The sequence below is a fragment of the Taeniopygia guttata genome, chromosome 14 (genome assembly GCF_048771995.1).
Source record: "Taeniopygia guttata chromosome 14, bTaeGut7.mat, whole genome shotgun sequence".
NCBI classification, from domain to species: Eukaryota; Metazoa; Chordata; class Aves; order Passeriformes; family Estrildidae; genus Taeniopygia; species Taeniopygia guttata.
In genome coordinates, this window is record NC_133039.1 from 7,660,930 (window position 1) to 7,687,500 (window position 26,571).

At 46.8% G+C, this 26,571-nt stretch overlaps 1 protein-coding gene across 16 annotated transcripts in view; it reads left to right on the plus strand.

Moving 5' to 3' along the window:
- The window catches only part of TNRC6A (trinucleotide repeat containing adaptor 6A), a 63,357-nt gene that overhangs the window by 31,640 nt on the left and 5,146 nt on the right, over window positions 1–26,571 (plus strand). For 9 of the 16 annotated variants that reach the window (XM_072935849.1, XM_041719210.2, XM_041719214.2 and 6 more), the window contains 18 exons: window positions 667–688; window positions 7,477–7,809; window positions 12,201–12,248; window positions 14,680–17,268; window positions 18,071–18,235; window positions 18,380–18,555; window positions 18,715–18,795; window positions 19,230–19,281; window positions 20,448–20,590; window positions 20,929–21,075; window positions 21,248–21,385; window positions 21,603–21,731; window positions 21,811–21,888; window positions 22,139–22,349; window positions 22,887–22,919; window positions 24,520–24,651; window positions 26,051–26,209; window positions 26,530–26,571. The exon at window positions 26,530–26,571 is cut by the window's right edge and continues 99 nt beyond it. In XM_072935849.1, coding sequence (XP_072791950.1) covers window positions 667–688; window positions 7,477–7,809; window positions 12,201–12,248; window positions 14,680–17,268; window positions 18,071–18,235; window positions 18,380–18,555; window positions 18,715–18,795; window positions 19,230–19,281; window positions 20,448–20,590; window positions 20,929–21,075; window positions 21,248–21,385; window positions 21,603–21,731; window positions 21,811–21,888; window positions 22,139–22,349; window positions 22,887–22,919; window positions 24,520–24,651; window positions 26,051–26,209; window positions 26,530–26,571 — 4,678 coding nt within the window. The remainder of the gene's footprint in view (window positions 1–666; window positions 689–7,476; window positions 7,810–12,200; window positions 12,249–14,679; window positions 17,269–18,070; window positions 18,236–18,379; window positions 18,556–18,714; window positions 18,796–19,229; window positions 19,282–20,447; window positions 20,591–20,928; window positions 21,076–21,247; window positions 21,386–21,602; window positions 21,732–21,810; window positions 21,889–22,138; window positions 22,350–22,886; window positions 22,920–24,519; window positions 24,652–26,050; window positions 26,210–26,529) is intronic. The other 7 variants (XM_041719212.2, XM_030285192.4, XM_041719215.2 and 4 more) reach the window with 6 other exon arrangements.

The following is a 26,571-nucleotide window of genomic DNA, read 5'->3' on the forward strand; positions in this document are numbered from 1 at the left end:
TGAGGAGTCGTGGCCCCACGGGCAGTGCCTTTCTTGGGAGCCTGGGGAAGAGGGGGAGCAGCCCCGGAGCTCAGAGGAGGAGCTGGTGCTTTTGGGAGGCCCTTCCTGAGCCCAATCTCACTGTGGTGTATGGTTAAAACCACACCTCTGAGTGTACTTCCATACAAGAAATGTTTCTCTCCCATTTTATCCTGTGATAAACTTTTATTCAAATAGCTCTCTCATCTTGGCCATATTACAGGTGTAACCCATTGAATCTTGCAAATGAAAGACTTGAAGCTTTGGCATTTGCTCTCTTGTTCTTTTCCAGGTCACTCCCCCTTCCCTGCCCTGTTGTGCAATAAAAGTGGCAGCAGCTCTTTGCTTCCAGGCACAGTTTTTAACTCACTTAAAACATCTTAATTTGCAAGTTTAATTTGGTCTGTTTCATGTAGTTATCTTTCAAATTAATTTTGTCTTCTATAACATTTAAAGAGCTTTTTAAACATAAGGAATAATAGGCCTGGGTTGGTTAGAGAGAGGCTTCTGAAGTAGATAATTAAATAACTTGAAACCATTTAAAAAGAGGGAAGTCAAAAGCTAATGTTGCTCTATGAGGTGGTGTGTGTACATGTGGTTTCTCTCTTATCTGCACGAATCACTGACACTTCTTTTTTCTTGTTCTAGGCCATTGAACAAAAAATCAAAGGTAAGTTACTTTACAGTTAGTTCTACTCTGTGTATTATTTCTGAGGTTTTAAATATGTTGAATCAAATGATTCATCTCCTGACATCTCCTCCCAAAAGTGACAGACGAGACCCTTGAGACTTCAGCTGCACTTTTCCAAAGTGACCACAAAAGTCTAGAAGAGTGACAGCAAAGGGTTTATCCAGGGATTGGAGTTGCTGATCTTTTTGTCTTCCATTCTTATTTACTTACAGAGCACCAGGCATAGGCATAATACCTGAAGTTCCTCCCTTGCTTGCTTTTTCCCTTCCCCTTTTTTGCTTCATTTGAAAAGAGCACCAACAGTTCAGAATAATTGAGTATATGATGGATCTGTTTGAAGTTTAATTTACAAATATTCTAAGTCAGCTGGGACTGGAAACACATGATGGACAAGTAATTAATATGTCCAGTTTTAACTCCTGCATGTAGAGACCTCACCCTGCAAAATGATCAGGATGCCAGTACCCAAAAGCTGTGATTTAAATATTCATGGCAGGTGGGAGCACTGTGGTTTTCTGACTGTTTGTGGGGTTTGTATGGATCCCCATCCCACCCAGCTTCTAAAAAGGGGAAGAAAGATTCTTTTCGCTTTCTCTTGAGGTGTAGCTCCTCGGCTGTTAGTTGGGAAGTGCACAGTGGTTGCTGAGGTGGCTGTGGGGAGTGCTTGCTGGAGCCCTGTGTCCTGGGAGGGCTGGTTTAATTTAACCTGGGGCAGTGGCACACACTCAGGAGCTTCAGAACCCTGCTTAGCAGAGAGGGGATTCCTGCTGGAAAAGTCCCAAAGTGCCTGAAGCTGGTGGGGCTCGGAGGCAGGGGCTGGCAGAGGGCACAGTGCTGGGACACAGGTGCCCCTTCCCAGGGTGGTGACAGGAGCGGGTGAGCTGGGGGCAGCAGCACTGCCCTGGTGCTCTGCAGCACCATTGCCAGCTCCCAGGAGAGACTCAGAGCTGGCCTGGCCCTGCCAGGGGCAGTGTGCACTCTGGTGGGTGTGCTGAAGTGGGGAATACCTGGATTGAGCGTTGGGTTTTCAGTGTCGGAGGGAGCCAGGCAGCTGGGTGGGGATTGGAAGTTGTCCCACCCTGCCTGGGCAGGATGATGGGATGGCTTTGGAAAACATTGCTGGAGGCAGAGGGAGCTGCAGGAGTCTGTGCAGCGTTCCTGGAGCTGCTGTGTGTGTGTCCCACCATCCTCTGAGCTGCATCTGGCTGAGCAGGAATCCCACCCTGAAATACCTTGGGACTTCAGATTTCCCTTTGGGCGCAGAGCAGCAATTTAAAATAAAACAAATTAAATACAATTGCTTGAATGCTAATATAATTAATAAATATTCTTAATTTATTTTTTAGCATGCCCTTTTTGAAGCAGTGCATGGAACTGTGTTTGAATGCAGGCTAAGGGTTGGTTTTCTTCTGTACACTCCTGCCATAAGGCTTCCAGGATAATAGACCACATTGAAAGGATTATGAAAATGTCTGGGTTTATTCTGAAGTGATAAAACATGTCTGAAAAGACAGTGAAAAAGAAAATGGTAGAATACTTTGCTGTATAATAATAATGAGCACTTGGAGTGCCCATTTGACCCGTGTGCTTGGGCTGCACTGGCATCACATCAGGGCCGAGGCTGCACAAGCAAATGGCTAAAAATAGCATGAGCCAGGAGGGCAGGAATTCTGCTTGGGAGGCTGGCCAGTGGGAATCTTCACTTGAAATGACAGTATCTTTCTTCTGAAGGACACAGTAATTAAATTTTTTTTATTATTATTATTCCACTTTGAGGCTTGACATTCACTGATGGAAGTGTTAAGTTCCACCTTAATTATGTTATTATTTAAAGGGTGTTTTATAAAGTTCATCAGGAATTTAGAGTTGTCAGAGAAACATAAACCGTGGAAGAAAAGACATCATGAGATGCAGATACAGAACTTTTTGCTACAGTTTCTATAGGAACAAAATCCGAAGCTTGTGTTGCACATGACTCTTGCCGTGTTTCACCAGTTTTGCCTCCTTGTGTTCAGGATGCAAATTAATGTTTCATTAGTTTCCAAGTTTCCATCACGTTAATGTCTTAAATAATTTATTCTGTGCATGAGCTGAAGATAAAATACAAGAGTATAGGATCTCTAAATAATTCAGAATTATGTGCCTCTTTCAGAAAAGAAGCTGGTTAAGTGCTGGAGATGGGAAGGGATGGCATTTCTTGGTTTTAAGTGTAGTTTGGACAGCTCCAAACTGTTGTTTTAGCCGAGGAAGAAATTGCTGTTGTAGCAGCTAGAGCAGCTCCCAGTGTTCATGTAAAATGACAAGAACCTTCCAAGGAAGTTCGTGGAGCTGGGGGTTTTCCTGTTCAGGATTGGGAATTAAAGTGATGAAAAAGATGCTAACAACAATGTTTCTGGTACCAGCAGCATTTTAATACCAAAATATTGCAGTTTAAAATGCACATGTGGTATTCCTGTGGATTTCAGGGGTTCTGACCTGCCTGGTTTGATCCAGCTGGTGTCATTAGAGGAGGGAAGAGGAGGCTGGGAGGGTGAGAGGTTGCTAAGTGGAAAGTTTATCTGTTTGTGCAGCAGCTGGCACATCATGTGCCTTCCCTTGTACCCTTGTTCTCTTGTACCAGGCATTCTAGGAAAAAATAAGTATAATTTGAGTTCCTATTTGTTGAACATAGAAAAATGTGTAGAACTGTCCGTTGTGGTGTTCCTTCTAGCATGGCAAAGTACATTTTTGCTGTGTTTGGAGTCAGTGCTGTTGGAGACAGACCAGGCAGTCCATGATCCTGAATTTGCCCGGACCAGGCAGCGCAGGGGATGGTGCTGGGAGATCCACGCGGAAGGAAAGGCTGTTCCAGGAGCGGCTTCGGGCTGGGCTGTGCCCGGTGCCGGGCTGGGGCTCGGTGGGGCGGCAGTGCCCGTGGCACACGGCTGGGTGCTGGGTGGGAGGAGGCGATGGGGAGAGCTCGGGGCAGCAGGTCCTGCAGCCCAGAGAGTGCCACTTTCATTGCACAGCAGAGTCAAGCGAATTGCCCGCTGAAACGGAAAGTGCTCTAAAAATAGCTGGGTGTGGAATTGAAATCTTTGACTCATGTTTCCCACCTTGGAAACTTCTTACGCTTGTTCTTCTCGGCGAAGCGGAATGGCCCGACTGCAGAAACCCTGCTGGGCTCTGCCGGGGCTTTCGCCCGTCTCTCTGCGCTTTTCCCCCTCGGAAAACCTCTCCTGCTGGCCTCGCAGTGTCGGGGGCGGCTGGAGGGGTGCGGGGCCGGGCCGGCAGTGCCGCGGGGAGGGCGCGCTCAGCCCCGCGCGGATCCGCAGGGGTTAAAGCTTGGCAAACACGAGATATTTTCCAGAGCAGCTCCCAGCTCCCGGCTGCGGCCATTTTTCCAGCAGGAAGATTCTAGCACTGCCTCTGCGGCGCGCCAGGCCGAGCGGCAGCCCGGGCAGGGCCGTGCCGAGCCGAGCCGGGCTTGTCCCGGGACAGCCGCGCACCGGGGCGGCCGTGCCCGGCCCGCCGCGCCCCGTGTGCGGTCCCCGCGCTGCCCCGCGGAGCTGCTCCTCTGCCTCCCGCTCCTCCGCAGCTGCCATTTCTCGTATCGCAGGGGGAGCGCGAGTCCCCGGCCCCTGCTCCAGGAGGAGTTGGCAGGCAGCTCCTGGAGCAGTAAAATGACACCATGCTTCTCCTCCATTTTCTAATGAAATCTGCAGAGTGGGAAAGCAACACAAGTTGGAAGCGTCTTTCTTTGGAATCTCTCTGTAAACTGTAACCGCACCATCCCCTTCTCTGCGGGTTTGCAGCAGGTTTGTTCTTTATGAAAATCTGTCATTTTTCATACTACTTTCTGTAAACTTGCTGTTGCTAGTCAATTAACTGTGATAAACTGTAAATCTGTTAAAATTGTATTTCTGCCTTAATACAATTCAAAATAAAATGCTGGTGTGTAGAACAAACTTTTATTAACAAGCAACTAGTCTAGAGCAAATTAAAATATTAAGATAACGATTTAGGGGTGCTGGAATTCATAGTAGCCATGTTGGAATATTAATGTGTTATTTAGCCTTCTGAGAAGTTGTGGAGCAGAAAATGTTGGACAGGGTGAATTTTATAGCTTAAAACTTACTCTGTGGTTCTGAGGGAAGCAAAAGCAAGGGAATTCTGTTGCACTTTGGATAATTTCAGTTGAAAATTAGCATATAATTGTGGACTCTGCATATTCTATAGCCTAGCCCTGGGACCTGGCAAATGTGTTATACAATTTGCTGATATCGTAGTAGATGGAATTGCCATGTTTGCTAAGGAAACAAATGGTTAGAATATATGTGAAAAATAATATTCATAAGCTGTTAGAGAAGTGCTGTTGGTGCTGTGCCTCAGGGCTGGCTGGGCAGCGAGTACCTGGTTTATTTATTGCACTCTTTGATAATCAAAAGGGATTTGAGTTCCTGCAGGTCCGTTGGGGTCGGTTCTAACACACTTGGTCTTAAAGTAGCTTTAATCAGGACAGTGAAGTGCTAGGGGTGCCCTGGGCGTGCTGTTGGCAGCTCTGGCTGGTGCCTGGGGGCTGTCATTTCAGATGGAAATGATTTCACTTCACCCCCAGCAGCAGTGGTGCAGGAGTGGAAGTGGCAGGGAAGGAGAAGCGACTCAGTGACCGTGTTACGGGGTGCTGCATGTTGTATGAAGTCTCTTCTGGAGTGTTTGTGCTTTCTGCTGAAGGTGGCAGTGGCAGGAAAAGGAGCTGGAGCAGTCTGTGCCACATGGAGGAGTGTGTGTGTGTGTGGCCCAGGACTGCTGCAGAAGGGCTCCTGTGTGCCAGTGTCAGCTCAGCTCCGTGTGCTCTGGGCTCCACAGGGTCATCCTTGCAATCAGCTGGGCCAGGAGGCGCTGGGAGGGCATCAAAAGTTGTGGTTTGGGCACTGGTTACACAGGCTGTGGAGTGTGAACAAATGTGGTTTAATTTCAGAGCTTGTTGCAGTACCTGGACCAGTGCAAAGTCCTTCTGCATGCAATTGTCAACAAATTGTCAGCAATTCGCTTAAATAGCACCTCTCCCCCCCTTCAGGGCTTAGTCACTCTCAGTTACTTTATTTATAATGCAAGAAATTTTAGAAGCACCAAGTGAAATAGATTTGTTTGATATTGTTTCCTATTTGTGAAGTTCAGCGTTGAACCAGAAGTCAGAATCACAATTTGTTGTCTCATCATGTGCATCAAAATATTTTGCAAGGAATCAGTTGCCTTCCCTTAATATAGGGAACAGCTTAAATTGAGGAAATGTGAAGTGGTGGTTGTGATCTTTATCAACTTCCCAGTTTATCTAATAGCCTTTCAATACCTTATATTCCCTGTGCTCTGTGCAATAAATTGAGTTGTGTCCTGGCCTTTCCTCTCCTTAGTTCTGTCCCTCTGCAGTCAGCTGTGCACTGGGAGAGCTGGGGGCCGTGGGAGGGCAGCTGAAGTTGGGTGTCCTCACCCTGACACTTCTGCCTGCCTGTTTGTCAAACAAGGAGGTCTCCTTTTTCTTTTCTGCTTCCCTTAAGCAGCCAAAATCCAATAGTCCACTAAAACACAACTCAGATGCTGATTCTTCAGTGGCTTTTTATTCTAAGGGCTTCTATTTTGTGTTTTTCAGAATACATGAAGTAGAAATAAACAGAGATTATATCATAAGTAGCACTGGCAACATTCAAATTGATTCCTTAAACAAAAGCTGAAGTTTGTTTTTATTTTTTGTTGTATTCCCATGACTCAGTTCCTGAAAGTGAATGATAAAATGGTCTTTAAACATATTAAAAAGGTTTTAAAAGCCCCTGAAAACTACAGTCTCAGTCGTGTAGTAGCGTTATTCCTGATGCTGAGGGAGGTCATGGTCGAGTGTTGAGGTGTCTTGGGAAGTTGCAGAATAAATATTGACACTTAATGGATATCTCATCCAAGGAATTTGAAAAGTGCATTAACACATCAATAGAGTGAGGAGGGGCAGAGCTGAGCTGCAGCTGCAGGGATGGCAGCAGGAGCTCAGAGTGCCTCCCTGCCCTGGCTGGGGTGGGCTGTGGGGCTCAGTGTCTGTGGGTTCTGTGTGATCCCTCTGCCCGTGCCCTGTGGGGCTCAGCGTGTCTCGGTTCCCTCTGCCCGTGCCCTGACCTTCCCTCGCCCTGCTGGGCCCTGCTGTTGGGACTGGGATCCTCTGGAGCTGCAGTTGTGCATTTGGCATTCCCCCCGTGCCAGCCCTGTCCTGCCGGGCTGCGTGCAGCGTGCCCTGGGCTGGCAGCCCGTGCTGCTGGCAGCGCTCACTCCAGGCCATGAGTGACTGTCCCTGTGCATGTTGGGCTCCTGTAGGTCCTGTTTGCCCCTTGCTCTTTTTGGGCCAGGCCAGAGCAGTTTTCTATAGGCAAAACTTAGGTGGAAACTTAATTTTTTAACACTTTAACATTTTGTAAAAAAAGGTTCAGTGCTGAAGTAAACTGCCTAGTGCTAATTTGTGGCAAAAGGCTGTGGAAAGCTGGTTAGTAGCATCCTGTAACTGACATAACTTGGTTAGGAGTGATAGCAAGGTATATTCCTGCTTCCAGGTCTGTGCCATGAAAGTGTGTCATTGGGGGGTAACAGAGCTTTTCCTCAGGGATGGGTTACAGCTTGAACCAGAAAAAATGCTGCCATGACCTCATAAACAAACACCTCTAATAATATTGACTTAGTCTTCACTTTTGAAAGTTGCTGTTCACATGAATAACTCTGTCCCACTTTCTTTTTCCTGGGGGTGGGGGCAGTGCCAGAACAAACCAAGACCAGTGTAAGCCAGCCCCAGCCTGTCACCTCCAACGGCACTTCCACAGGAACCAGCACTACTAATAATGCCAAGCGGGCCCCAGCCAGCAGCCAGCAGCAGCCCTTGCCTCGATACCCTCCTCGGGAAGTGCCGCCGCGATTCCGACACCAGGAACACAAACAGCTTCTGAAACGGGGGCAGCAGTTACCGGTGATAGCTGCAAACCTGGGATCCGCTCCCAAAGTGGCAAACGGCCAGTCAGGAGGCAGCACTGGCACCAATAACCAGCCCGTGAGCAACGGAGAAGTGCCCAACAGCAGCAAAAAACAGCCAGGTGAGGGCAGCTACCTTGTTTTCCTTTAGCCACAGTCGAGCAGCTTGAATTCAGCCAGCACGGTTGGAGCTTGCACTGTAAGCTGCAGCGTGAGGAGGTCCTGTCCTGTGTCAGAGCTGGCAGGTGAATGCTGCAGGGTGGTTTTGCCTCTCTGGGCAGGTTGCACACTGGAGCTGCAGCCCTTGCCTCAGTGCTGGCTGTTGGCAGCAGCGAGTGGCAGGGTTGGAGCAGGGTTGGAGCAGGTGGTGATTGCAGTGTGACCTCTGCTGTGCTGCACATTCCCAGGCTTGGTCCTCAGCATGGATCCCAGCATGGTACAGAGGTCCTAAGCACCTTTGTTGTGTCCAGTTTTGGTAGACGCGTCCCAGGAAGAAGGGTTCTTTAGGGCCATCCCAGAGATGGGCTGATCCCACAGCCCGGGCAGCAGGGGAGGGGGAATTCTGCCCCACTCAGCTGAGACCCCACCTGCAGAGCTGCTCCAGCCCTGAGGTGAGCTCAGGGAGGATGTGGGGCCAGTCCAGAGGAGACACCAGGAGGGATGGGGCAGCTCTGCTGGGAGGAAAGGCTGGGGCAGTTGGGATTGTTCAGCCTGAAGAAGAGACCGGGGTGACCTCATTTTGGTCTTCCAGGACCTGAAGGGAGCTGACAGGAAGGATGGAGAGAGAATGTTCACAGGGAATGGAGTGACAGGACACAGGGGGAATCCTTTCCCACTGCCAGGCAGGGATGGATGGGATATTGGGAAGGAATCCTTCCTGGGAGGGTGGGCAGGCCCTGGCACAGGTGCCCAGAGCAGCTGTGGCTGCCCCTGGATCCCTGGCAGCGTCCCAGGCCAGGTTGGACACTGGGTTTGGAGCAGCCTGGGACAGTGGGAGGTGTCCCTGCCATGGCAGTGGAACTGAGTGTTCTTCAGAGCTCCTTCCAGCACACTTCTTTATGTGATTGAACAGCACATTGAGACTTGGCTTTCATTTTTAACTTCATACCTGGAGATCCAGCCAGGGTACAGTGTGTTCAGGATATCAGAATTGTCTTTTATTGTCAGGTCAGTTTTTCTCAGATTTTTCACCTGAAGTTTGGATGTATTACAGAATGGATCCACTTTTACCTTTTCTGCTATTTAAATTCAATCATCTTTTGTTATGCATTTCTTCAAATAGCCTTTTAAGTCAGGTGAACTTGCCTGTTACATATGTAGGATGTGCTGTTCAGTGACTGCACTAACATGCAGCTCAGTTAATTTTACAGGACATTAATGTAATTTATTGTAATGTAAGTAACTTTCTGTGAGGGATCGAACTTTTCAAAGGGATTTGGTATTAATGCATGCCAATGCTTAATACTTGTGTTTACATTTTGATGTGCATGTTGCAGTGATGATGTAACTTTTTACCACAAATAGTTTCTTCTGTGACTTTACTGAATTCCCAGTGTTTCTCAAAATTAGTGTTTTATAGACTACAAAGGATGTGACTCTCAGCCCCTCTAGCAAAAAAAAAAAAAAAAAAGAGAAAAAAAAAGAAAAAAGAAAAAATAATAAAACCCCAAAAATAGCCTTGATATTTTAAGTTTGAGTTAAATTTTGAGCTGTTCTGATTACTGCATCTTGAAGAAGCAGGATGTGAAATGAAAGTAAACAAAACACTGGAAGCAGTTTATCCATGAATCCTTGAGGAATGTTCCCCATATTATTTTTATACTTTCCAGTATTATTTCTGTAACATACTGATAGAACTCTTTACCATTGCAACAGGTAATTTTTAAGTAGCTTACTTTCTTTGCTTCACCTGTATGATATTGTTCCTGTCCATAGTGATATTTAAAGTTACCTTTCATTAAGGTGAAACTTTTCCTGCAGCATGTATACTCTACTGGTCAAGGTGTGTAGCAAGGTGATTTAAATAAGAGGGTGATTTAAATAAAAATTTAGCATGTAGTACTACTGCTTATACAGCCTAATAAGTCTCCCAGTTGTATCCAGAGGATTTGTGTGCTGTTCTCCGTTGTGCTTTCCTGTGAGCACCAGCCCAGCATTTAATGAGCTGGATCCCCATTTGTGTGCTGCGTTTGTCCCGGGGCTGCTCAGTTCTCTGTGCTTTTGGGCAGTGCCAGCGTGTCCCAGTGCTGAGCTGGGGCTGGGGCTGCCTCCCTGCTGTGCTCTGAGCCTGTTTGGGTGGTGTGTCTGCACACCAGGCTGGAACCAGCGGGGTTCAGGGTCTGCAGGCACAGAAGGGCTGCCCGGATCCCTTTGCACCTCAGGAAGGTGTCTGTGCTGGCTGTAGCTCCTGCCACAGCTCTGTCCTGCCAGAGCTCTGTTCCTGGTGTCCGCGGCTCCTGGGAGAGCTCGGAGCTGCCATCTGAGGCTGGGCACTCAGCTCGGCTTTCTTGGTGCCATGTGTGTGCCTGGAAGGTCTCCTGCCCTGGAATAACCAGGAACAAGGGCTGGTTTGGATGTGTTGTCGTGTTCTTTCCTAAACGCAGACAAGATGATCATGGAAAGGCAGATGATTTTTCCGTGCTGGGTGTCTGTGCTGGTTTCAAGCTCTGGTCTGGCATGTTGCTGGTGAGGTGGGGGAGGCCCCATCCAGCAGGGCCTGGGTCTTCTGTCACCTTTGTATCTGCAAGGAAATGCTGCTGTCATTTGCCTGTCTCAGTTTCACTCACTCTCCCTACTTCGTCTTTCTCCACCAGCAGCTCCAGGTACTCTCTGTGTTACCTCTGGAATCCAAAATCTCATGAAATTTGACAGATCTGTAGGTCACTTGCATTGACAGGATATCCATGGACACTGGGGTTAAACCAGTGGCTACTGGGATGGATCTGTATTTTAGGGCTGAAAGAAGAACTGTGGCTTTGAGTGTTGAAGTCAGAATTGCTGGAATTGGGAATGGCTGTGGGTCTGTGTGCAATTCCTGGAAGGTTCTCTTCCCAGTTCCAGCTGTGGTTGGAATGGTTTGGTAGGTGCTTTGTAAAAGCCAGGTAATGCAGGCAGATACTGCTGAATTTAAAATCTTTAACTGTCCTGAGCACACTAAGATTTTTAAGTCATTGGTGTTGGAGAATTTTTTAATTATATCTGTGGTCTAAACCTCATGTTTTCATTTTGTGTGAACTGTTGTCTCCTGTTTGGAAAATCAACGTGCGTTGCCTAGAAGTAAAGCTGAAGAAGAGATAGGCCCTTGGGCTGGGTTTTTTCCTGCTGTTTTTAGGACATTTGGCATAACGTTTTAGTAGAGACACATAAATTAAGTCACACAGTGCTTCTGAAACAGATCCAGGCCAGTGCCAAGGTGGTTATTTTAAGAAATCTCCCTAAGTAGCTCTTTATCAGGACACTTTCATACCCAGTTTAGTTGTTTTCACTGACATGCCCCATGTGCAAACTTGACATGAAAGGCAGGGTTGATTGCTGCCCTGGTGTTTGCTCACCTCTGCTCTGGAACACCTTGCAATAACCAGGTGGCTGCTCCATGATGGAATGATTTATTCCCAGTAATTGCTTTTGGCTGTGTCCAGAGCTGAACAGGAGAGCACAACCAGGCTCCTGGCAGGGCTCCAGTCTGGATTCCTCCCATCTGCCTTTGTCCTGGTGCATCTACAGCAGAGGCACAAGGTTGTGTCCCAGCCAGGGCCCTTGGGAACAAAAGGTGGAACCTGTAACCTGGGGGTGGCTCCTGGCTGTTGGAGGAGACGGGAAAGTTGGGATCTGCAGTTAGCAGTGATGAAGGTTGGATTCGTTTGGGGAACGTTGCCTTCGGTGTAACAGCTGTAAAATGTGTGGGTTTGAAATATGAAGTTTGATTCTGCCCAGTGGCTGTGTGGCACAGGGCAGGAGCAGGATGTGAAGGGGGGCAGAGGATGGATTGTTCTGCACTGCTTCGGTCCAGCCAGCCTTGGGCCATACTCAGATGTTGCTGTTTGCTCAGTCCTGGCTTGGAGGTGGAGCAAATGTGCTGTTCAGAGAGGGGAGAGGAACTTGCTGAAGTTTCAGGGCTGACTGCTCAACCTCTTAGTCAGTACAGTCCAAAATAATCCGGGTTTGGTTTCACCGACTGTAAATTCTTCCTCTTTTTTTGTAGAAATCAAACTTTTAAGGACACGTTGACTTGGTTCATTAAATGCCAAATGTGTAACAAGTAGGTTGTAATTGAAACGTGTCATAGAAGCAGCAGAATTGCTGATTCTCACATCCCCAAGATGAGTTTGCTGCCATGTCCCTGCTCCTTGTGTGCGGAACGTGATTCAGAGCAGATAGTGAGACTGAGCTGGCTCAGAGAAACCTGTCCTGAAAAAGGGGTCTAAGGACTGGGTTTAAGCAGGGAGTGCTTTGAGGACTGTTCTCTCATTTGCTGAAGTAACACTTCTGTGATTTTCTTGCTTTTTTTTTGTAGGCATGCCTCCCATTCGGGACTTGGTGAGCCACTCCCCTAACCAGTCAGGTTAGCTACTTCCATCTCACCTGCTTTTGCACTACATGTCTGTGGTAGTTACATGTTCCACACAGTTTTGTCTGATTTTTTAATTTTTAGTTTTATTCTTTGGCTTATGCTTTTCATTGGCATGGGTGTGTGAATGATTGCAGTAAACTTTCTCTGTGCCATTGCATACTAATTTGGTTTAATATTTTTAATTTTCTAATTAAGTCAGAATTCATACTAAGAGTTTTTGTCACCTTAGCATTAAAATGTTGGGGTTTTTTTTTTACATTTATGCTTCCATGCTGACTTGCCTCTTTATAATATTAAATAATCTGTGCAAGTTTGTGCTTCCTGTCAGAGACATGTCACACTGTGGATGAAATCATGTCTTGACTGTTTGCTAAAAGCTCAGGACTGTATTTACTAAAATGCATTTGTTCACAAGGCCCAAAGGTGCAGTGATTGGCAAGGTATGGTATTGACACTCTGGGGGTGCCAGGTGTGCTGGAGCAGGAAAAGGAGGCAGAGGGTGCAAGATCCAGGTATTTCTTAATTTACACTTCTCAATCATGTTTATTTTAGCCCATGTGATGACAAACTGCTTTTTAAAGTACATACAGTTTTTTGCAAATGTTTCCTGCAGGATAACTCATAGCTGGAAAGCATTAAATTAAAAATTACTGAAAGCAGTCTTAGCAGATTACAGAATTTTAAGAAACTCGGGTTTGTGTGAATGTTTTTTTGTCAAGGATTTAAGCAGCAAAAGTTCAATTGCAACTTTAAATAGTTTTGGGAAGAAAAGCAAGAGTAGGCTGTGCATTTGGTGCACAGCTCCTTGTGCTGTGCACCAAATGCAGGGTGTTGTCACATGTCATTTTTCAGTTTTGAGGGTGTTCTGTGGTCTCTGCCAGATACAAAAAGTCAGAGCTGGTATCTGCTTGTTCAGTGTTTGTGTCCTTAGTCGCTGAAGTTCATGAGCTGGGGAGGTTCAGGCAGGAATGTTCCAGAGCAGTGGCTCATACTAGACATCACTAACACGCTTACGTCCAGGAGAAAGACTGTTGGTCTGAGTAGTGAGTAGTTTTATGAGTGATGGGAGAAAATCAGCTGAGTGGAAGTTAATCACTGCGTGCTGTTGGTGGATGGCTCTGCACAAACTATGCCGCAGCTAAATTAGGGTAACAGAATTTTAACAAATGCAAGTTTTCCTTATGTATTCTGCTGCTGTGCAAATTAGAGCTTGTTTTACCATTTCCCTCTGACTGTAGTCCTAACCTGTGTCTCTCAGTGCTGAAATCAGGCTGTTGCCATCTGTGCCTTTGTGCTGCTTTTAAAAGGGATGCTGTTACTGGGATGGTGTTTGTGTGATCAGGATCTTCTTGTGCCCTTGGTTCTCTCGCTCCCAGGAGTGCACACAGCTCTTTGCTCAGTCCCTCAGTACAGGTTAAACGTCCTTTTTTAAAATACCGGGGTGAGAGTTGGAACCTTGAGGTTTGCAGGGCTGTTCAGGCATGACGGTGTTCTTGCGGTGCCAGCCGCCCGAATCGGCTGCTCTGGGCAGTGCTCAGCCGAGCCCTGGCTCTCCCAAGGCTGCTGGTGGCTCTCCAGGACGGCCACACACCATCACAGCACTCTGTTTGCCTGCCAGGGCCTTTGCCACTCCTGTTCCAAACTGCTGGAACCATCCTTGCTCCTTTCCTTGGTGCAGCAGGTGAAGCTCAGCTGAGTGCCAGGGTGTGAGGAGCCGCGGGTGATCCCTGCTCCGTGCTGCTCCAGCTCTGGGTCTTGCACTCGGTTCTGTTTCACTTTAGGATCAGTAATACTGGTATTGATTAGAAATTAATTAAAAATAGAATTGTGCATTCTGAAAGCAGAACTCCAGATGGGTCTTGTGCTTTTTGTGCCAAGCTGTTGTTGTATAAAAGAAAACACCTTGAATAACTTGTACTGAAGACCCTTATACGTGTGTAACAGGGGTGGGAAGCTGTGTGTTCTCTGGCTGCTGTCACGCAGCTGTTGGTACTGCTGAGCCAGGCCATGTCCTCTTGGAATTTCTGCCTTTCGGTGTGTTTTCAGGTTTTATTTAGTATTGTGGTTTTTAATACTTATATCTGTTTTAGAAAATACTATGTATATGGTGATACAGAATATCCTTTTAAAAAATGTTTGTCTGGAAGAGAAAGACCTTTAGGAGTCTAAAGTTTTCTGAGGTTTTTGTGAGAGCAGCTCTGCATGCTGGGAGGCGTTCAGGGTTGTGCGTGGCAGCCTTTGGGCAGCTGTACTTAGAGCTTTCTCTGTCACTTTCCATGACTGGAGTTTTAACAGAAGCAAAATAAGCAAAATAATTCCTGGCTTAATATCTTCATACTTTTTTTTCCCCCTTTTTTCTCCTTAATGAAGTGATAATACTAAACTCATAATAATGCTCTTGGGCTTTCCTTCTTCATTTTAGATCTGAACCACAGTGGTCTAGGATCCCATTATGAAAATTCTCACTGGGGACCAGTCTCTTCAAATAGCGACTCCAGCACAAACTGGGATAAAGTTATCGTAGACGGCTCTGACAAAGAAGCATGGCCATCAATCACTGGCAGTGACCCAGAGCTGACTTCAGAATGTATGGACACTGACTCTGCCTCCAGCTCTGGGTCGGAGCGGAACCTCGTTATCATGGCTTCAGGGAGCACAGGAGGAGAAGGCGATGGCATTCGCAATGGCATCGGACATGGGTCTCAGAATAAGTTTGTGGTTGGTAGCAACAGCAATAATGTGGGCAATGGAAGTATTAATGGGCCGTGGGGGTTATCCCATGGGTCCATAATAAGCACATGTCAAGTTTCTGTGGATGCTCCTGACAGCAAATCTGAAAGTAGCAACAATAGAATGAATGCTTGGGGCACCATAAGCTCTTCATCAAATGGAGGGTTAAATCCAAGCACTTTGAATTCAAATGGCAACCATGGTGCCTGGTCCGTGTTGGAGAACAGCGGACACGCCCTGAAAGGGTCCGTGGGGAGTGGGAGTCCTGGCACAAGCATTCAGTGCAGTACCATAGGTCAGATGGCCAACAGCCAGAGTATTAACTCGAAAGTGGGTGGCTCGGCCCACGGTTCCTGGGGAAGCCTTCAGGAAAGTTGCGATTCTGAAGTAAATGGTACAAGGAATGTTTCATTCAGTGGGCAACCTCAAAACCTTAACACTGAAATGAATGGACCAAATAACACTACTAACTTTATGACCTCTAGTTTACCAAACTCTGCTGGTTCGGTGCAGATGAACGAGCTGCCCAACACTGCGGGGCCCGGGGCCTGGCGCGTGAGCACAATGAATCATTCTCAGATTCAGGCCCCTCCAGTGGCAAACGGCACTTCCATCTCTCACCTGAGCAACGGGGAGGCCAAAACTGGCGGCTCTTACGGTACTACCTGGGGTGCCTATGGTTCCAGTTACTCTGGAGACAAATGTCCAGGCCCAAACAGCCAAGCTAATGGTGACACTGTGAATGCAACTCTAATGCAGCCGGGCGGGAGCGGGCCTGGCAGCACTAACTTTCAGATCAGCGGGAATAAAGGCGGAGGGGTGTGGGAGGCAGGGATGGTCAGCTCCCAGAACATGCCCTGGGGAAACGGGAACGGTGCGAGTGCTGGCGGGAGCAGAAGAGGATGGGGCGGCCCTGCACAAAACACTGGCACCAACATTCCCAATGGGGAGTGGAGCAAACTGGCCAGCAATCAGCATTCCAATGAAGGTATGAATGGAAACAGCAGGAAGTTTACAAATGGATGGAAGTCTACTGAGGAGGACGATCTCAACAGCCAGAGTCCTGCTGCCTCCCAGATGGCTGAGCAGGGCAGCATGTGGGCCAAAACAGGTACGGGGGACAGCGAGGGGAGCTCGGAGGGCACCGGGTGCCACGAGGACAGAGCAGCTGCGGAAGGCCAGAACCGAGAGAGGAGGAAAGTTGACCAGCACACATTACTCCAAAGCATAGTGAACAGAACTGACTTAGATCCGCGTGTCCTTTCCAACTCTGGTTGGGGACAGACTCCAATCAAACAGAACACTGCCTGGGATACCGAAACGTCACCGAGGGGTGAAAGAAAAACTGACAATGGGACAGAGGCCTGGGGGGGCTCTGTGACACAGACTTCCAGCTCAGGGGGGTGTGTGGATAGACCTAGCCCTAATAATAACGATACCTCATCTGTATCGGGGTGGGGAGATCCAAAGTCTGCTACGAGGTGGGGAGACTCCAAAGGGTCAAACAGCCAAGGGGGGTGGGAAGAAGATTCTGCTGCTACAGTAATGGTCAAGAGCAATCAATCGTGGGGAAGTGGCAAAGAAGAAAAGTCATCCTGGAATGACACGCCGAAGATGAAGCAGGGATGGGGAGATGGACAGAAGGCCAGCCAGGGTTGGGCAGTGTCTGCTGGTGATAGCTGGGGTGAAAACTCTAGAAGTAACCACTGGGGCGAGGCAAAGAAATCCAGTTCTGGAGGCAGCAACAGCGACAGGTCGGTGTCTGGTTGGAACGAGCCAGGTAAATCAAATTCTGTTAGCTGGGGAGGCAACAATGCAACCCCGAACAACTCTTCAGGATGGGATGAGCCTGCGAAGTCTAATCAGAGCCAGGGCTGGGGAGACCCTCCGAAATCCAATCAGCCTCAAGTCTGGGGGGACTCATCAAAGCCCATCAACTCTCCTGAGTGGAACAAACAAGATGTTGGCTCTTGGGGAGCCCCGTCTGCCACGAACAAACCGCCGGGGTCCGGCTGGCTGGGGGGGCCAATGCCAGCCGCAGCAAAGGAGGAAGAGCCCACGGGCTGGGAGGAGCCCTCCCCCGAATCCATCCGCCGGAAGATGGAGATTGATGATGGAACTTCTGCTTGGGGTGATCCGAGCAAATACAACTACAAAAATGTGAATATGTGGAATAAAAACGTCCCTAACAGTAGCAGCAGTTCAGACCAGCAAGCACAGGTACATCCGCAGCTACTGTCTTCAAGTGCCATGTCTAGCAAGGAGAGCAGCTCGGGTTCTGGTAAGCCTGGCTTTTACCCAAATTTGTGTTTTCTCTTGACTATAAAGCACTTTTTTAGTCTTGCTTCTTATAACAGTATTTTAGTTTCAAACTGGAAAGGACAAAGTGGCAATGAAGTACAGTTGCTGTTTATTAAAGAAATGAACAACATTGTCACAGAGCATTGATGTGTCTGTACAGATTGGGAGATCTCCTCTAGTTTTAAATAACTGCAGTAATAAGGACTAAACAGCTCTGCTTGAGTTCTGGGGAACACAGAGAAAATACTTAAAATAGTGTCTGAGGATTGAAATATTTTCCTAAATTATTCTGAACCAGATAAAATTTAATTTTGCCAATGAGCCTTCAAAAATAAAAGCATTGAGTTTCTGGAGGTCAGAATGAACAGTGATGTGTTTATAGGGATATGAGATCAGACTTTCTGGTCTTGTAGCTTCATGAGCAGTGAGTAATGATTTTGGAGAGGAGCTTAGTGAGATACAGGAAGTATTTTGTGCTGTGTCTCTTTTTCAAGTGCCACACAGGGTCAGTTACACATAACAAGCAGCTCTTAGCTTAATATCTTAGAAATTTGTATTATCAGAATGCAATTCTGTAAATACAAAATTTGTATTTTTGTGATTACTTTTATTAATGGAACAGCTTGCAGTTGTAACAATGACCCTCACACAAAATGAGGATATGTGCTCACGTGCTTTTTACTGCATGTTAAGCATATAGAAAAGGCAAAACGCCTGAGTCTCTTTAGGTAGCTTTAGAATCCTGTTCAGAAGGATGCCAATAACTCCCCCTGCTTTGCAAGGTTGGGGAGAGCCTTCTGCTCCAGCCACCACTGTAGATAACGGGACTGCGGCGTGGGGCAAGCCCATGGACACCGGTACGAGCTGGGGAGAGCCCGTCAGCGACGCGGGAGGCACCTCTGGCTGGGGCAGCGCCTCTCTGGGGCAGCAGCCTCCAAACAAGCCTGGTGAGTGCTCTCAGCCTGCTTCAGAAGGTGGAATCCCTCTCTGCAAGCTTCATGTTCCCCAGGGGTGTTTGCCTTGCAGCAGGCATCGAGCTGTTTGGTGGAGCTGCTACTGGAACGTTCACTGCCGGGTTTTCTCACCACCAGGGCCTAAATCTATGCAAGACAGTTGGTGTGGAGATGATATGCCATTGACTGGCAGTCGTCAGACCAGCTGGGAGGAAGAGGAGGATGTTGAGATTGGAATGTGGAACAGCAGTTCCTCACAAGAAGCTAACCCATCGTTAAACTGGCCACCCTACCTGAAGAAAATGCCCACAAAGGTGAGGAGCAGCTCAGGGCAAGGCTTGCTGTCATTTCTGAAAGCTAAGTCAGAAGGGTTTACTGCACTTACACATTACACTTGAATTTTCATTCTTAACACTTGGTGATGTAATTAAAGTCCAGTCTGAGTATCACAGGAATTCCTTTCTGTTTTTAAGGGAATGATGAAAGGTGGAAATAAGCAAGATGAAACATGGATCAATCCATTCATTAAGCAATTCACAAATCTCAGTTTTTCAGTAAGTATTTGTCTCTGGCTTTGCTGCCTTTCCACAGGGCTTGTTACAATGTGCAGACATTGAAATGCTCAATTGCCAAGTGTTCGTTTTCATCGTGGTTTTCTTTTTGCTTGTGTTTGTCTCCCCTGTCACCCATTCCTTTTTCTGTGCATTCTCATTACAAAAAGACCTCTATATTTATGAAAAGTGGTTTTGTAACCACTACCCAGGTATTCATTCCATAGCTTGATGCTTTACTGCATTTACTGGGAGGTCTGGTGAGGGAACCTGTTCTTGACTGGATAGCAACTGAAGGGAGGAAATGCTTTAAAATAGCATCTGATTGTCTTGATATTTCTTTCTTGCAGTTTTGAGTTGTAATAGTGTGTAGAACCTCTTTCTTTTATCTTAAAAATATTATTATTAAATAATTGTGATTTATTTTATTACTTCAGAGAGAATCACCAGAAGAAACCATACAGAGCAATAAGATGGACATGTCTGGAGGTAAGAACAGTAGAACTGAGCTGGGCTTTATTGCTTTTTCTTCCATACTCTCTTTAACTTTATATCCTTCTGTAAATTACATTTTTGAAATGATATGTAGTGTATATATAGCTATATATTGTTAAGTATATATTTCCCTAAAGAAAGGAATGTCCTTGGAGAGAAAAGTATTTGTGTATGTGAGTAATGCTGCACACAGAATCACCTGGTTGCTATAGGAATATTGGCCACATATCAAACTAAGCTTATTCATATTTATATATGTTAAACTGACATGAGAATGTTTTCAGGGCGTGGTGGATTTGTTTCTTGTAATATAAATATCTTGACTTCCCTCTGGGCACCTGCACTGAGTATAAACAGAAACATACCAAATCCCACACTGGCTCATTGGGTTCATTCTTGGAAACATGTGTTCAGTTCTAAGAACTGAATTAATACTGAGAGATTATTTTAGGAACGTTTAAACCTGAGTGTAAAATACTTGGGAGCAGTTACAGTTTATTTGACTCCATTCACTGTTAGGATTTCTTTAGTGCATGAAAGATAATTCTTAATATATTAATAACAGTATACTGTGATGATAGAATGTTTAACTAAAACTAATTGCAGCATTGTAGTTTTTAGTGTAGTTACTCTCTCCTTATTCCACTTCAAAATTGGGTATTTTCACTTTGGGGCTCATAGTCTTTTGGGTAAAGGAATTGTTCTTTGACTTTTGGATTTCAGTATTAATAGCAAGCCTGGTATTTAAATTATTGCAAGTTTAAAGAACTATACATTCTTGGGTTTAAGAGCAAGCTGACGATACCATTTGTGTGAAGCCTTGCAAAGTCTGTTGGTGGTGATTCCATGCCTCAGTTTATGCAGGCATTGGTGCTCGGGGTTCCTTTCCCATTGCCTGCAGGCACTGGTGCTCAGGATTTCCATTCCCTTTCCCATTGCCTGCAGGCATTGGTGCTCGGGGTTCCTTTCCCATTGCCTGCAGGCACTGGTGCTCGGGGCTCCTGTCCCTGCCCAGCAGAGCCCAGCAGTCCCCAGCTGGGGTGTGTTTGTTGCTGGGCTGTCCTGCCCAGGGCAGGCTCGGCTCAGCTCTCCCGGGCACGCCGGGCTGGTGTGGCTGAGCGCTGGGGGCCCCGGGTGTGCAGCCACCGCTCTGTCCCCAGGGTTACTGCAGGACAAGCGGATGGAGATGGACAAGCACGGCCTGGGCGTGGGAGATTACAATCGTGTGGTTGGAAAAGGCCCTGGTTCTCGTCCCCAAATTCCCAAAGAGTCTTCCATGGATCGCGGTCCTTACTTCGATAAGGTCAGTCGGCGTCGCTCTGGGGACACCTCTGAGCTGCCTCCACCCTGGGGCCTGAGCAGGGAGCTGTGTGCCCCTGAGCCTTCTGTGGTGGTGCAGGGGGGCTGAGGGCTGGCTGGTTCTCCCAGGAGATAGACTGTTCTTGGTAACTCACTGATACTAGCACTAAGCACCTTCTGTAGCCCTTCCGTGCCAATGACTAACCTGATCTCTTTTGTTTTCTGCCTATTTCCTGCTGGTGCTGGACTGTCCTGTGACTCCTCCCTTCTGCTCCTGCAATGGTTTCTCCCTCTGCTTGCTTGCTGGCTGGTTGTTGTGCCTCGGTTTGTCTGTCCCATCAGGATGGCATTGTAGCAGACGAGTCCCAAAACATGCAGTTTATGTCCAATCAAAACATGAAGCTTCCCCCTTCAAATAATGCACTACCTAACCAAGCCCTGGGCTCCCTAACAGGGCTGGGTATGCAAAGCTTGAATTCTGTTAGACAGGTAAGGCTGGGTGCATATCCTCGGTGTGTTACTTACAGTATTTAATGCCTTTTGATATTACGTTGTAGCTGCTTGTGTAGTTGATACATGTTTAACTTGTGATTGAAATGTGTGGGGTGGGAGAAGCAGCAGAAGAGGTTTTCTGTCACTGACTGCCCATCCTTTTCCCCAGAATGGCAATCCCAGTGTGTTTGGTGTTGGGAATATAGCAGCACAGCCCAGGAGCATGCAGCAGCCTCCAGCACAACCTCTTAATTCATCTCAGCCTAATCCACGTGCTCAAGTGCCTCCTCCATTACTATCCCCTCAGGTAAGTGATGCAGAAACACTCTGTGTATAACTGTCTAAATACTGCTTTAGAAAATTACTCCTTGTTTGATGGTGTTGCTGATACTTATTCTGCAAATATTTGGGAGCATATTTGGCTTGATGAAACCGGGCCTCTGTTGACCAGAGGTTACAGTGTCCTGCATGTTCTGGACTGAGTAAAGCAGTTACAGTCGCCTTTGCCCTGGCGTGTGTTGCAGGTTCCAGTATCATTACTGAAGTATGCACCAAACAGCGGTGGCCTGAGCCCACTCTTTGGCCCACAACAGGTAGCCATGCTGAATCAACTGTCCCAGTTAAACCAGCTTTCTCAGATCTCCCAGTTACAGGTGAGCTGGCTGCTGGCTGGGGCGTGTCGGTGGTAGAGCCTGGTGCCCTGTGCTGCTCTAACCCTCTCCTGTCTCGCAGCGGCTGCTGGCTCAGCAGCAGAAGGCGCAGCCCCAGAGGAGTGTGCCTTCTGGGGGTCGGCAGCAGCAGGAGCAGCAGGTAAAGAGACCTCTGCGTTCTCACTCCTCACACTCTCCTGGCAGCTGCTTTTCATCCTGAGCTGCGTTCCTGGCTGTGACTCGTACTCAAGTGTGCAGGGGGGACAGTGTGACCGGCTTTAGGGGAGGGACTGGGTGCTGGGGTTTGGCTGTGCAGGATTCACAGGGTACAAGGGTTCATTTCATCTTCTTTCTCAAAACATGGAAAAGCTTTTGCTCGTTGATGTTGTAACTGCTCTGTTTTTTTTAAGGGTCGATCTCTTAGTATGCAGCAACAGATGATGCAACAGTCCCGTCAGCTTGATCCAAACCTGTTAATGAAGCAGCAAACTCCACCCTCTCAACAGCAGTCACTCCATCAGCCCTCCATGAAATCCTTCCTTGAGAATGTCATGCCCCACACTACTCCTGAGCTGCAGAAAGGGCCCTCGCCAATCAATGCATTCAGCAGCTTCCCTATAGGTGGGTGCCCTGCAGTCAGCCAGTGTTTGGGTGGCACACAGCCTTGCTTTTCCCCTTGCCTCCTCCTGGATAATGACTGTAACCCTGCCAGTACTTCCCATTTTAGTGGAAGTAGTAATTTTGTGTGGGTTACCCTTGTTCACCAAATAACTTTTCCCCAAGTACACTCATTCCCAGTGAGTGTCCCTGTCTCAGTGCAGAATACAGTCTTGAGGAATGACAGACTCCTTTTAGTGCTCCTTTTGTCCCCTGGATCCCCAGGGGATACAAAGTCCTGGTTCCTAGAGCTAAAGGACTTTAAAAACTGGAATCCATGCAAAGAATCCATTGATGTAGACACATGTCTTGGGATTTCAAAAATGCTTTCAATGGCTCTGGAATTGCAAAGGTAGAACAGTCACTTTGCCTGTTAGTGGTATTGTCCAGGAAAGAAAGCTTTTGGCTTTGCATTTTTAAAAATTTGTTGTCTTATTAGGCAAAATGTCTGAACATTTATAAATACAAACATCTCCTGTTTCTTTTTCCCTACATTTTCAGGCTTCTGTCCAATATCTACTTCAGAAATTCCAGGCTTGTATATTTTCTTCTTACTTTAGGTCCCTTTTTAATGCTATCTTACTACAGCTGTTTACATATACCTCTGTTCCTTACCCCCATTTTTTTCCTCCCCTTCATTTTTGCTTTTCTTCTCTTTTATTCTAATGGGGTCATTTCTGTTGGGCTGATTGCATTCTCCTTGGCCTCTGCAGAGAAGTTTGTTTCCTGGACGTGCAGCTGAGTCCCTGTGCTTGCAGGCAGAGTGGCACTGGCCAGGACAGTGCCACGCTGGGGGTGGCTTGTGGCCAGCCTCAAGTCCAGGCTGCTGCTTCAGAGCTGCTGGTGATGGTTGGCATCAATGTCCAGTTCTGCTTTCGTTCAAAGGGCAAGGCATACAAAGGAAGTTCTTTAGCTATTGGAGACACTGTGTTAGTTCTAAGGAAGTATTTCACTTTCTCACCAGACTCTGCTGAGGGATTGCATCCTGCACAGGTCAGGCTCCTTTGTGTTTCATTCCTTGAGCTGGTCTCCACAGCTGGTCTCTCACACGAATCATGGCCACGTCTCAGGAGCCTGCAGTATGTGTGAGGTTGCTTTGAGATCCCTCAGTTGTCTGCCACAGGATACACAGGAATTCTTTGGGGCCCCTCTGCTCAGCACACAGAGCCACCCTCAGTCCTCACATAAAGGCTTAAGGGTAGGAAAAGCATGTTGCTGGAATTTCTTCCCCCTTAGTAAAGAATTGAGTGGTGTAGTTGTATGAGAGGGGGCTCACTTTGCCCAGCTGTCTCCTGGAGAACCAGGGAGAGAAGGAGGTTCTGTTTCCATTTCAGGGAAGGGATTTGTCAGGATTCATTGGATACTCACCCAAAGCAGAGACTGGGGCCAGAGCATCCTTTCCTCTCCCTGACCAGTTCTGCAGTCACATCCCAATTCCTTATAGAATTAAGTATTTCTATTAGTAAAAACAACCTTTATAGTGAGTATAACTGATATAATTAATAACTAGCATTGAGTATACTATAACTAATAATATAACTGATACAACTAATATAAAGTTTTCCACAGTATGATATGAAAAATTTAGTGGTTTGTTTTCAGAAGAGAAGCAAATAGATCTGAAGGGCTGGAAAGGTACCAGGTAGAGTTGTGAGTTCAGGATTCTCACAGACTTGGAAAGGGAGCGGGCATGCCAAGGTCAGAATGCGAGCACATTGTCCAAGGCCAGAAGGGCCTGGTTCCTCCAGGTATTTGAGTTTATTTGGGTTGTCATTGTTTGATTCTTTGGCAGAGAAACATCTGGAAGTACAAACCACAGCTACAGCAGGTCAAGACCAGTTCTCTTTGCCCCTTATTTTAGGTATTTACATTTTAGTTTCTCTTAACTTCCTAATGTCTTCTTCCACTGACATTTTTGCATGAGGACATGAGCTGAGAACTTGGGAGTGCTTTGCATTGCTCAGCTTAGCTTCTGTGTGCAGAGAGTTTAAGTGCTAGAATGTTCCTCAGAACCAGAGACTTGGAAGCATGACATAACCATGGTAACGTGCTCCCGAGCGCTTTGTGGGACAGCAGTGGTGATGAGCAGGAGGAGAGGTTTGGTCTGTGTCTCATCAGCTGTGTGTGCTTTCAGGAATGAACTCAAACTTGAATGTAAACCTGGATATGAGCAGTATTAAAGAGCCACAATCTCGGCTGAGGAAATGGACTACAGTCGACAGCATTTCTATGAACACATCCTTAGAGCAGAACTCCAGCAAACATGGTATGTTCAGCATTCCTGGAGCAGCACGTGTGGCACTGGGGGATTTGCAGGTTTGCAGAGTTTCTCTGGGCTGTGATTCTAACTCCTGTGTCACAGTTTCTGTTGTGCTGTCTGTGCCAACTTGCTGCTTGTCTACCACAGCAGCCACAGCTCTGCTGACTGTGCTCACAGAATTATCTTGTGATGGGATTAGTAGAAACATTCTACAGAATTCATTTTTAACCAGACTTTTCTGTAAGTGTGACTGTTGCTGCTAGCTTTACCTTAATCTCCAGTGGAATTCTTCATATATTTTTAAGCCAAAAGCTTGGTTTTCAAGTTTTCTCTCCCACCACCCTTCTGTCCTAAGGTGATTTGGGGGAATTATCACATTCTGGGCATGGCTGACATTTTTACTGATGGGTTTTAATTATGAATGTCTATGTTTGCATTCTAAAATTGGGGAGAACTTAGAAGGGCTAGACTTGGTACCATTGCTGTCCTTAGCTTTAGAGGAGGTGAATTTGGTTGCTTCATGTTTCATTCCAGTAATCAAGATTCATATGACATTTCAGCTGTTTCAGTTGCTTGAAATCATCCAGTTAAAATTCGAGTCTATAGCCCAAGAATCTGTGTCTAAAGATAGTTACAAATGTCCCCAGTCTCCTGTTACTGTTCAGTCTCAGATTGTTGGGGTATTTTTAGGTGCATCAGCTGCTTTGCTGCTCTGAGCTGCCTCTGGTAACCCGCAGTGGCCATTCCCTGCAGCTGCCCTGCTGAGCCCGTCCCACTGTTGCCACAGGCAGTGGTGGTGTTGCTCTACCTGTAGGTGATGTTTTCTGACCAGAGCCAGGAATTTCTATATCTCATGGAATCCCTGGTTCCCTCAGAACTGTAGCAGAACTGGCTTTGCTGTCTGATAAGTTTTAAGTCATTCCTTTCTCTGTCTCCAGGGATTTTTAAATTAATTGTTTTGCCTCCCAAGAACAGGAATAGAATCTACAGAGCTTTGCAGTAGCTAAAGATCCTTCACATGCTGTAGCTGTTTCTTTCACAAGCTCTCCCACCACAGAGCCCTGTTAGCCAAGTGGGGTCCCACAAAATGCCCTTACCCTCTGGAATTGATACTTTACTTGAGTTGAGCCCATGTTACTTTGAATATATGTACTGTTTTAGTCAAGGGCTTTCAAGGGAGATTATTCTTATAATTTTCTCCTGAATTACTGAGACATATTTCACTTTGAGTTATACACTCCTGCATGATCTCTAATATAACTTGGCATCACAAGAGGACAGTGTGCTGCTATATATTTCATGAATGATTTACAAGGGCGTGATTTTATATATATGTATATAGGGATATAAAAAATGGCTGTGAAAAAGATTTGACTGCTTTTTTTTTTTTTTTTTTTTTAATCAGGTGCTATTTCAAGTGGTTTCAGGCTGGAAGATTCTCCGTTTGTTCCTTACGACTTTCTGAACAGCAGTAACTCTCCAGCCAGTCCTCCCGGCTCCATTGGGGACGGCTGGCCCCGTGCCAAATCGCCTAATGGCTCTAGCAGTGTTAACTGGCCCCCAGGTACAGCCCTGCCCGTCCTCCCTGCCCTGGCAGCCTGTCCTGCCTGCCCTGCCTGTGCAGGGGCAGCAGCCGGCCTGCAGCAGGGCACCTGGGGTGTTCCTAGCAGCTGGAAATGGAGAATGGCAGTTTTATTGTACAGAGAGAAGTGTATCTGCCAGGGAAACCAGAAATTAAATGAATAAAGCGAAGGCTAAATCAAGTCAATTAAATGCTTAAAAGGTTTTGGATTTTCAGTCATTAGGAGATGTATTGTTTAGACAGCTGTTTCCTTTTTAAAAATATAGTGAAAATAAGCTTCTTTCCTGCATCTGTGTTCCTAGAGTTTCGCCCTGGTGAGCCATGGAAAGGTTATCCAAACATTG